The 12,254-nt window shown below is 46.8% G+C and overlaps 1 protein-coding gene across 1 annotated transcript; it reads right to left on the bottom strand.

The window, feature by feature from the left end:
- Positions 1-1,404: 1,404 nt before the first annotated feature.
- Positions 1,405-11,394, bottom strand: lpar4 (lysophosphatidic acid receptor 4). Its single transcript, XM_064328331.1, has 2 exons — positions 10,876-11,394; positions 1,405-6,242 (listed from the first exon to the last, which is right to left on the bottom strand). The coding sequence occupies exon 2, from the start codon at positions 6,004-6,006 to the stop codon at positions 4,945-4,947; it is 1,062 nt and encodes a 353-aa protein (XP_064184401.1). The 5' UTR covers positions 6,007-6,242; positions 10,876-11,394; the 3' UTR covers positions 1,405-4,944.
- Between the last annotated feature and the right edge of the window lie 860 nt (positions 11,395-12,254).

The following is a 12,254-nucleotide window of genomic DNA, read 5'->3' as shown; positions in this document are numbered from 1 at the left end:
CCACATCCCTCTGCATTAGGGCCGTGCCCTGCCGCAATTTCTTCAGAGGACACCACAGCTAATGCTATTTACTTCTCATACGCACCAGGCACGTAGTGGCAAGGATTACTGTACATATCGTGTGCGTGCACTCTCGTTGAATAAGTGTGCGTGCATACAGAGAGTCGATGCTTTTTGGACAAATTTTCCTCTAAAATTGATGAGGTCAGCCAGATGGCTCTTCATCCACCCCAGCCTCTGTGAAGGAGGTTGTCACAGCTTATGCAGGCATACAGGAGATGCCCAGTAGTGCAGGCATCACTGCACTGAAGTCTTGCAGTCAGAAGCACCACTCGGGAGCCCAATCTGTATCCATATATCAAAACTAAATCTGGCTGATTATGTCACAGAAACTTGGCCATGCACATTGATGAAGTCTGCTGAGGTCTATGTGTGATACCTTCCTAATATGAACGACTGAGTGTCGATCCATTCTCATGAGCTTTGAGTTGTTCTTGTAGGCACCAAGTTGAAAACAGAGGCACATAGACACAAAGAATTTCAGTAAGTACACTCATAAAACGACAGTGATTTTCTTTATTCTATAAAAAGATTGAAGATTTTAACTTTCTTCTGATAAAGACAGTATTTCAGTGTTTGATTTTTTGGCTATTTATGAAAAATGGAGAGCAGACCTTTTTTTGTAAATTTTACTGCTGGGACTCCAAAACAGAACTATCTAGAGCTCAGTAAACTTTTATAGAGAGCTGGACAGAGAAACTGACATTCATTTAGGAAATTCTCCATTCCTTTTCCCCCAACCCCTTGGGGCAGGAAGACCCTCGAGCGCTGAGTCTTGGGTTTTCTCTGTTGACACAAACTGTGATCCGCAGGAAATGGTCTTTCTCAGATCCTCCTGCCCTACACCGTTCAAGAGAGGTGCGCAACGGCTGCACCAGCACAGTCCAGCATGCCCGAGCATTTCCCTTCTAAAGAAGTCTCTGTAGAACAACTCTGAAGTTTCTGAGATAAAACTCATTTTCAAGTTTTTTGTTTTTTTTATAAATATGTACACATTCTTTACAAGGTGTCTCTGGTGAGACTGCAAAATATCCAGCAAACTCCTTGAGGAGCATGATTTACATGCATTTACAGCATGGCCAGAGTAGCAGTAAACAGGAAATAACTCTTGAGATGTTTCAGGAGGACTGATTTAAAACCCTTGGTTTTCCCTGATGTCAACACATGGATAAACCACGGTTTCTGACAAGCGTATTAAACGAACAGATAGATAATGAATATTCCAGCTTCAACTATACTAAACTTTGCTGGCCATCACCCCTGTATACACCAACACGCACACACACACACACACACGCACAAGCACGCAAACGCACACATACAAACACAAAAAAAGGCAGGAAATCACAGATGGAGGAATTTTAATGATAATAAAGATGACATCCTGAAGTTGTGTGAATGTGGGGCTTGCTGTCGTATTACTAATAGCAGCTGTGGGTCAGAGCCATATTTACCCTGCATATCTTCGTACGCCCCACTCACCCAACTCACTCATCCACCCCCGACTCTGACCACCCTCAGGCTAGGCCTGGGAAGGTCAAAGGTCAGCATTGTGTTCAAAAGTCACGTTCCCGTACGTCCTGTGTGTCTGCCTCAGTATTCCCCCTCAGTTCTTCTTTTTCTTGCATGTCCAACAGAAAAATCCTTTACCACAGTGAACTCTCCTTCTGCTGGCCTTGATGCCCTGTCCAGTCCCCAAGTGGCCATAACATCCCCTCTTCCCAAACTCTAGTGATGGGACAGTGAGGCTTCATGAACTCTACAAATGGATGGAGGCATTGCATGTGTTACGTGTACTGCCCACCAAACATTGTGTTTCACTATTCATACTGACATACAAATTTGCCACTGACAGAAGCCATTAGCTCTACTTACAATGGAATCTGTGAAGCGTCACTCACCCCATCACTACTAGAACCCCCTTCCTCCCTTTTCCCATCCGCCCACCCCCACCGGACCACTCTTGTCTCCACAGCCCCTTTCTCCCTCCAGACTCGGGGGAACTGTGCCGGCTTGGCAGGCAGATGCCAGTGCCACTCAAACACACTACCCGTGAGGAAAGAAATGGTGGCTGATATTGGGTTACAAGATAAACCAGAGGCCCCGCCATCGGTCACCCACACAGCAGCTGGAGTGTGCTGCCCCCCAAATCCAGCCCCCCATTACTCTCCCAGCATCGGCCTATCCCGTGTACAATATTACAGTGTCCCATACAGCAGTTTACCCGGTCACTTTGAAGGCTGGTCCCATTACACTCGTTTGAAACCTGGCCTGAGCAGCAGGACTGCCGCCATATCACATAAAGCCGCTAACGCATTCTGCTCATTTTAGCGTTAACACAGCAGCTAAACCACAGTTCAGCTCATTTGTTTTCACTAATGAGGAAACACACGATTAAAAAGTTTGAAAAACAAAAATGTTAAACGGTAAAAACAAAGTCCTCCCCCTTTCACCTTCCTTGGCAAGTGGCAGATACAGACTAGGGTGGGGGTGGGGGCGGAGGTGAGGGGCTCTTAAGTTAAAAGGCCGTCCCACTCCTCCCCCGGCAGACTCATCTGCTTTGCGTTAGGCTGCCCGTGTGGAGCCGTCGTGTTTGACCGCCAGCCCTCCGCACTTAACCCCCCCATTTCTGGAGCACAAGCAACTTAAAAGGGACTCATTTGAAATCCACCAGCTAATCTAATGAACCTTACGTGCCAGAAAAAAAAGTCCATAACAACATATCTGGGAGCATTAAGGCAGCGCTCGGGACCCGCCGGTGATTAGGCTGAAGACCCCTCTTTCAGTGCAGGACAATGCTCCACCGCAGTCGCCGTAACGAGCGCTCGGCCAGGGGAACACCGCGGGGGCTTCTCCGAAACAACGAGATTTCTTTTTTTTTTTTTTCTCTTGCCTGGTTTGCATAAGAGCCGCGCTCCCGCATTCGAAGCACGCTCAGTTCAGCAGCCTGGCACCGCATTGTGCAGCCCTGCACGTCGCGCCAGCTCTGCAGGGGAAGGGACATACAGCAGTCGATTCTGAGGTCAAATGCCAGGCCATTCCGTTGACTTTCCGCCCAGCCCCATGCCACTGTATTAATGCCGTGGTGGGCGAGCTGGATGCAGTGGTAGGCCTCAGGCATTGACGTGAGTGGGAACAAAGCACGCCAACGGACTAGGATTCTTTAAAGGCTATGATCCCACCTCTGAAGAACATGCCATGCCCACCATGGAACTAAGCCCATCACACAAGCATACTCATGCACTAGCACACATTAGACACACAGAAGTACACATGCAGACACACACACACACACACACACACACTTGCACACACACACAGGACTTTAGGACTTCAGGACTTAATTATCACTGCTGTGCAGAATACAGGACTGATGACTGATTCCCACAACGGTGCTCCATTTTGTATGTGGGGGAAAAACAGGCTGTCACTAGGTGTAGTGTCCAGCTGTAACGTAATTCTTTCACAGGTCCACTCAGCGAGGTTTCTGTGAGTCATTTAGAAAGCTACAATCAGAGCTAAAATAATTATCCACATGAGCAGCACTGGTAAACTACAGTTAACTCTGTAACCCTTTCCCTGATTTCACAGTGAGGCATTTCAAACGAGACACACTCACAGGCGTAGGGGGTGGGCGCAGTGAGAGACCCAGAGCTAAAGCCTTCAAATGAAACATTTGTTTTTTTCAGATTTTTTCCTTCTTTTTGCTTTTTTAATAGCTCTCATTCCAGGTCTACAAGACAGACATTCACATAGACATAGAATTCCACATTGAAAAGTGCTCTTTTGTTAACAGCAGACGCTTGTTTACTACAACTGTGGTCTCTTCTGACAGTTCTACTCCGGAACAATGATCTATTCCGCATCTGAACACAGCCGCCTCTGTACACAGTGTCTTTTCATATGAACAATATAATACAATTTATTAGAATACGATACAAAAAGATCACATAATTAAAAGAGAAACAAATCCACAATCCAGTGTGCAAGTGTGTATGTGTATGTGTACGTGTGTTTGTGTGTGTGTGTGTGTGTACGTGTCTGTGTGAGTTCAGTTAGGGGGATAAAGAGATTAAGATTGTGTAAACAGACTATTTAAACGGAGGAATTTCGCTGAAAGATTTGTTTAAATGAAAATCCTATTTTTTCTCTCGAACAGAATAACTGTTCAATAACATGCTTAGGGAACGCAGATCCTTGTAGACCAACATAATGAATTTAGTCGTATTTTATCAAGTCACAGTGCTCACGACAACACTTTGATGCCACCTCTGAGGAGAGATGACTCTAGAGAATAAACAAACCGCTCACCATCACCATCACTCACAACCACCTTTTTTCAAGGCAGGACAGCAACAGTAAAATTATAAACAGAATATGGCAAATATCACAATGGCCATTGGGTGTTCTTGGATCTGAAGGATATGGTGGCAGCCCATATCTACGATTAAACAAATTTTCATTCACCTTTGACCAGATTGTTTTATTTTTATTGTTGTTCTTTAACACTGTAACATCCTCGGCATTGCATCAGAGTAAATTTAAGACTGGCTCTGTCAGCTATTTTATGATCATTAAATTTTCACAAAGAAAAAAAAAATCTCTTAAACAGAACAGGACCAAGAGGCCCTAAACACTTGACTGGCTAACATCAGAAAAAGAGAAAAAACACAGTAGTACATCTATAGCACTTAACATTCTGATAACACTGATAAAACTCCTTCCTCCACAGCCTGGTTCTCCAAAGAGCTGCACTTCAAGACACCCACTGCTTTGATACTTCTGGTTTCGGAAACTAACGACCACGGCTTCAAAGGCAATGAGGAGAAAAGCCAGCCAACTGGTAACATCTGTTTAACCCAGATGCTTCCCTCCCTCCCCTATTCAGAAATGCGTCTCAGACACCAGGTCCTTGCCATTGCTGGTCTGCCTGTGGGCCTCCGAGGACTCAGTGTCATTGGTCTCCTTGCTGGAGAGGGGGACCTCACTACGCAGGGTGTTCTCCTGCTTGAACTGGGTCTTGCCCGTGGTCAGAGACTTCTGGAAGGACTCGGAGGTGAAGTAGTAGACGACGGGGTCGAAGCAGCAGTTGAGCGTGGCCACGCAGAGCGTGATGGGGTACAGGGTGCGAGCGAAGCGCTCCAGCCCACAGTTGGCCAGGGCCTGTGAGCGCACCATGGCGTAGAGGAAGAGGATGGAGTTATAGGGCACGAAGCACACCACAAAGATGGCCACGTGTACCACAATCATGCGCAGCACGCGCTCCTTGTTGGTGCCGATCTGGCAGAGCGTGGCGGGCTTGCGCAGTGTTCGCAGCACCATGGACGAGCAGCCCAGGTTGAGCAGGAGAGGGATGAGGAAACCCACCACCTCGATGAAGATGGTGATCTTGGACAGGTAGGTCTTCCAGGTCTTCTTGGAGAAGCCCTCGAAGCAGGTGGTGCTGGAGTTGGCCTGGTTGGTGGTGGAGAAGAACGTGACGGAGATGCCCCCGCCCAAGATGAGGAGCCAGACGGCGGCACACACGATCCCGGCGTTGCGGCGGGTACGGATGGAGCGCGAGCGGAACGGGTAGACGATGGCCAGGAAGCGGTCCACGCTGATGCAGGTGAGGAAGAGCATGCTGCCGTAGATGTTGGTGATGAAGGCCGTGCCCGAAACCTTGCACAGCCCGTCGCCGAAGGGCCAGTGACGGTTGACGTTGTAAAAGATCTTGAAGGGCAAGGTGAAGACGAAGACCAGGTCCGACAGGGCGAGGTTGGTCATGAAGAGCGTGGTCTCGTTGCGCATCTTCATGCGGAAGCAGAAGACGAAGAGGGCGGCGCAGTTGGTGATCAGCCCCAGCACGAAGACCACGCTGTACACCACGCCGTACAGGTTGTACTTGAAGGAGTCGTCGATGCCGCAGTCCTCCATGCCGCTCTCGTTGAGCGCCAGGCTCGCCATGGCGGCGGCGCTGAGGCGGAGGCTCGAGGTACGGCGGCGGGACAGGGGAGGGGGAGGGGTGGACGGACAGGCCGAGGCTCTCTCTGAAAATCCCTCCCCTCAGCAGCGGAGCTCCCAGACGTGCTCCTTCCTGCCCATCGTGGGCTCGCAGGCCGAAGTGGCGCTGACCCCCGTGCTTCCCAGCAGACCAAACACAGTGCTGCCTGCCCCGCGAGAGCAGCGACAGCTTCTGTTTCCTGCGGAGGGGGAGAAGAAAAGGCTGGGATTAGCATGTTCCAGGAGGCCCCGGCAAGGGCACAGGCCTTGCTGAATTTCACCTGTCGCTGCCTCTACCACATCAAAGGAGGCAGCAGCTGCGTGTGCTCCCTTTCCACCTCACCAAAGAGCCCTTAGACCTGCCCTAAACCCAGAGGTCCCATGCACTATACCATCCCTGTCCAGCCACAAAAGTGGCCTGTCAGCATGCTATCCCATACTCCCTTTCCCTGGAAACAGAGGCAGTGAAGGAGACGCTGTGTAGCTGTGGTCAGCACTTTGGACAAAACTCCTGTTGATGGAGGATGGAAGTCTGGCGGGTGCACCGCTGCCACATTTATGGTTGCACTGTGTGTGTGTGTGTGTGTGTGTGCGTGTGTTTATGTGTGTGTGTGTGTATAAGTGTGTTTGCACGCACATGTGAGTGTGCGTCTGTGGTGTGTGCATGTGTGTTTGCGCGCGCGTGTGCATTTGTTTGTGTCTGAGTAAGTGTGCGTGTGTGTCTGTGCGTATGCGCACATTTGTTCGTGCAGGAGGGAAGGGTGTGACTGGCTACATCATAATGAGGTGGTGAAAGCACCAAAGGTGTGAAGCCCTCTGCTGAGTCTAACACAGTCACTGAATGTGTGCACCCACACGCACTCAAGACATTCACACACACAAACATAAACGCACCACTGATAATATTTTACTCATAGAGCTTCTGAAACACTGTGTGTCCATAAGTTAGAGAGTGAGACAGAGAGTGAGAAAGAGAGAGACAGCCTGCTGCTTGTACCCCTGCCTGGAAAACATGTCTGACATCCATCTTCGTTCAGGGGATGAAGGGAGTGCTGGAGAACCTGACAGCACAGGAGGTCACAGAATAATCTCATGTTCTCAGTAACAGTACATGCAGTTCTACACCTTTCATCTGAAACCCAGGGCCTCTCCAGGCTATGGCAACCTATGATTACAGGTAATTTGTGGTGTGTGGTAGAAATGCAGGAACGAAACTTCACTACTCCTGTTCTTGTGTACTAAGAACATGCAGGAGGAGTGCGCTAAATGGACTACAATTAGATTTCTGCATTCGAAAAGTACCCTCTCGCAGGAGAAGAAAAGGCCACCATGCGTTTCTGATCAGGGTGCATTAAGCCATTAAGGAGGACCTAATGGGTCATATAGGAAAGAGCTGCTGTGTGAATAGGTTGGTCCAGATGCATGGAATGGGGCAGGGGGGTGGTGGTGGGGATGGGGGGGTGGGGGGCGTGGAGGGAGCCACCAGGCTCGTCTGAGGTCTTGCGCTCCCATCCCGCAGGGCTGGAGGGATTATTTGAAGTCGCACAGCCTCTCCCAGATCAGATGACTCAGGCTAATCCATTCCTGCTTTCCCTGCGAGAGAAATAACAGCGGTGCTCCAGGGGCACTCGTCTTTAAACGAAACAGCTGTATCGCTTTCAGAGACAGATCTAACCTTTACTCCGACCTGTAGGGTGTGAGAGAGACCGAGGGCTGTATGTGTGTGTGTGTGCGTGTGTGTGCGTGTGTGTGTGTGTGCGTGTGTGTGCATAAACGTTAGCAATAAAAAACTGTCCGTGGATGTTAATGGACATGAATAACTGAAAAGGGCTAATGGCATGAGGCAGCCCCATGGAGCCACTGGGCCAGAGAGCAGTCGGCTGTGAGTTTGGCAGCAGCACAATCATAGGAACTCACTGTCCTGTCCTGACTCGCCTCCATTACCAGCACATCAGCACATGACCCCCATATCCCCTCCCCACCACACCCCTCCCCAATTCCCTCATGGAGAAACACAGTCTCAGGTATCATACACAGCGTAAGGGGGTGGTCTCATTTCGCACTACAGGAGACGGCAAAGTACAGACGCTCCAAATTCAGCCAACATGGCGGACCGGGGTCCTAGATGGTCCCTTGTGTTCCCCAATACCTCCCTGTCGCCCTGTGCTGTTTCTGCTCCCCTGGTCTGTAGCTCTTCCCCCTCGTTTGACAGAGGAAAATCCCCTCTTTATAACCTGCCCCCCCCCCCCACTACTGTCTGTCTTAAGTGCTGGTCCAACTCTCTTCCACCGCAGTCCATCATGCACTGGGAGCTGGGGCCGCGCACTGACATCTTTACTGGGCTTTCACACGCCTTCCACAAAGCCCTCACTGTAGCGCATGCTCCCGCGCCGCCCGCTCACAATACAGCGACTGTACTGCCTGTACTTCACAGGCCGGCCATTCTTCTCGCACAGTCCAGCCCTGACACAGCCTGCCACACAACTCCTTTCATTTATTTCACCGGAGTCTCCTGCTGCCCAGTTGGGTTGAGCTCATCATGAAACGCTTTAATTCGGCCACCTTCGCGCGATGGCGGCCAACGGCGGTCCAGAATCGAGAGCAACAGCCGCCTGAGCCCCGGAACACTGCTTCCGGCTCTCCACCCTCAGACTGGGAGTTTGTGAGCCTCAACCCTCACGGAAAAAATCGCATGTATTCAAAAACCATATGTGAGCATCCATCATGTGAAGAGTACACAAATGCGAGCTATAAAAAATAATCCCACTTACAAGACGGAAGCAGAAAAATGTAACCTGCGCCATTTCAAGTCATTTGCTTTGCTTTCACGTGAACATTTTAGTCCACATTTTAAAAACTCATGTGACGTATGAAAATATGAGGATGCAAATGTCTCAATGTGACCTATTTTGTTTTCACATATGGAAATTATAATTCACACGTGAAAAAAGCCAATCATATGTGAAATTGTCCAGTTCGCATGTGACATCATCTTATCCCATATGAATATTTTAATTAACATGTGAAAATGATAAATTCACATGCAGAATTGTGGTTTTCATACATGAAAAGGCAAATTGATGATTTGATAATGATATTTTTTGTAAAGGAAGCTAGGTGAGAAGTGCTAATCTAGCTGTGCCTTGTGCAAATCAGGCATTTAAAAAATCCAAAGGAGGCCAGGGCAGCCATTTTGCAACAAGGCATTTCTGTTACCATAGTTTTCAGACAGACCGTAAAAAGTTGTAAAAAGTAGCTGATTGTTTTTCACAGTACAGTATGGCAGTAGTGGTATTTGGAGTAAATCCAGGTTAAGCAGCACTTGCTCGTGGTAAAGAGTTAACAGTTAAACCGCTGCAGTTTAACTGAGGCGCCCACAGGCAGCCTCTCTCCCCCTCTCTGCCTGTTAAGACTTACTCCGGATCACAGCCCTCTTTGTTAATTGTGTTATAACCGTGGAAACAGCTCGGCTTGCCCTCTTAACTACTGTAAAAAGGAAGTGCAAAACAGTAAATAACACACGGCCAACGCTAACCCTGGAGAGCGTCTGCACTCCACCACATTTACTCAAACATGATAAGTCCTCCTGACACCCGGCGGAAAAAAATTTCAGGTATTTTAATACAAGTGTCTTGGGTGAGAAAAACATGTTGCAGAGAAAATATTTTCTAAAATGTTATTTATTTATTTATTTATAACGTCCCTTGTAGCATAGGTTTCAGCATCATATAATACTTGGCACTTGAGATGAAGACCAGAGACTGAATTACCAGGTCTTAGGAGAACAAGTTATTATCTGGTCACTGTGGATAAGAATTTGACTATGTTTGTCAATGTTGGACACTGAACAAAATGCTTTCTCGCAGAAATCTACAAGGGTTTCACTTCTGTGCTGGGGCTTCGTGGATGTCTGTCAAGGGTGGTGTGTCTAGTAAAAGCCTCACACTAAACTGCAGCAGCTTTAAAACAGCCTCAGAGACTTCATGCTGTGGTTGTTTTGTTATTATTTTCTGTTAGGTCGTGGTTTTTTCTTTGGTTCCTTGACTCATTTTCGCATACACACTCATCTTAAATGCCACTGCTTCCAGCACATGACAGAAACACTGAGCTGGTACTGGGGCCACAGCTGGAAACTATGGCGCGGTCACACCAGGCGCCTGAAATTATCACTATATTCCCCTTATGAGGGAAATTATCGGACTCAATTTTAGTTATTTCATTCAAACAGGGACACTTCCGCTAATCAAAACAGCTGCAATGAGTAGAATGAACTTATTTACTACAAAAAAACATTGATTGCTCCATCCAAAAATTTTACTTCAATTTTTATATCAGTTTTACGTGATTCATTATTTAATCTGAAAAGCCACTGCAGTTATACATAATTACATACAGAAGGACCAGTGACATAGCCATAAACATCCATCGTTCACACAGTACAGCCCGTTCACACAGCAACTGAACTGGTTCATTTCAGTGGTTTGCATTTGTTGTGATTTACCACAAAACTGAGATAAACTATAGTTCATCCAAGACTAATTTTGTGGTTTCTCTCTATATTGATATTTCTAACATTGGAGAAGTTTTGTTTCGTTTGATGTTCCAGTGAATAAACTTTTGACAACGATTCATCATTCTCACATTCAAAACAACACGCTAAGTTACAGGCCACTCTGTCAATTAGCTTGTCGTTGAAATATGACAGATGTACAAGTAGTACCTAAGTACATACACGCTAATATTTAAAACAAATACAATCTTAATTTTGTAGCCAATTAACATCTGCCAGTCCTAAATATTCGTTAAGCGTTGTATGGGATGGTAAGTACTCACCCTCGTCGGCGCCGCGAACCTGTCAGTTTAACACGAGTTCCATAGTCTGCTGTTCTGCGAACAGTAAAACCAGCGAAACTTAAAAATGAGGCGAAAAACGTAGTCTCCTTTTCCTGACAGGTGGGTCAACCTTTCGAAAATGCTCAGTCTTTTCGGAAAATAACCGCAAATGTGAAACTGAAAAAATAAACAAGTAATCCAGCATTGCCTGTGCCAGCATGCAAGCGCATGTATTTCCAACTCGCTTGGCTTGACAAGGTTTCAGCTTTTGCGCAGGAAGGAGTAAGCTATTATAAAGCGCAACATTGTTTCGTTACATTGTGTCTGCATGCGTGTGTGTGTTTGAGTGCGTGTAAGCATGTGTGTTTATGCGGCCCCGATGCATCTGACTTTACGCAAAGCTACATTAACGGTTTCCACTGGCACAGGAAACGAAACAATAGCACCTCGGTCTTTGCTGGAGAGGAGGGGGCGAGGAGAGATTGAGCCTGAATGGAAGCCTGTCGGGAAGGTTGGGGGAGGAAGGGGGTTGGTGTCATCGTCCGTGGTTAAATAAGGAAGGGGGTGCTGTCAAACCAACCAGACCTGGTGCTCACAATGCGTCTCTGATGGAGTATGTATTCTTTATTTAATCAATTTGTGGTGCTCCGTGGACATACAATGCAAATACAAAATAAATAAATAAATAAATTTCACTTTGCAAAATACAAAGGAAATTAAATAGTTACTCCATTAAGATGTGAACCTAGTATCTGATTTTAGTCTGGAATTCATTATATAAAATGAACTTGTATTGCATTTTAACTGGATATTGTGTTCACTTATTTGTATTGTATGACAGTTGTATTTGTCTGTTTGTATTATTGTGTTATTGTTGTAACAATTTTTATGCTGCTCTCTTGGCCAGGTCACTCTTAAAAAAGAGATTTTAATTTCAACGAGACTTTTACCTGGTCAAATAAAGGATATATATATAATGTGAGAATCAGACAGAGAATGAGTCTAATTCTATATTGCAAAAAAAGCTAAGATGAAAAAGAGGTGGTGGTTGGGTTACATGGAGAAAATAAACCCAATAACACCCAGGGTATGTTTTTAAATTGAGTATTTTTAGTGCATCCTTAAATAATATAGTTATACAACGTTGCCTCGATTTATCAAATCTGACTGGACACGGTCACATTTTATTAATTCTCCTGCCTGGGTCCTTTATCAGTCTGATACTTTGTCATGTAATACTATTATTACAACCTTGCAAATCCACAGGGTTTCAAAGTTTCCTATATATAGCCTCTCCTCTTGAGTGTTTTTGGAGACGATCCCATTATACGTGGGCCGGTGCGGGTCTGCGGGGGGCCGTGGTGACAGAGGGGATGTTG

The sequence above is a fragment of the Anguilla rostrata genome, chromosome 3, assembly GCF_018555375.3.
Source record: "Anguilla rostrata isolate EN2019 chromosome 3, ASM1855537v3, whole genome shotgun sequence".
Taxonomy (NCBI): Eukaryota; Metazoa; Chordata; class Actinopteri; order Anguilliformes; family Anguillidae; genus Anguilla; species Anguilla rostrata.
Note: the sequence above shows the minus strand (reverse complement) of the source record. Positions and strands in the feature narration are given on the sequence as shown.

What these genes read in the sequence shown, in the direction of transcription:
- lpar4 (XM_064328331.1), bottom strand. Translation starts at nt 6,006, where the DNA reads ATGGCGAGCCTGGCGCTCAACGAGAGCGGCATGGAGGACTGCGGCATC.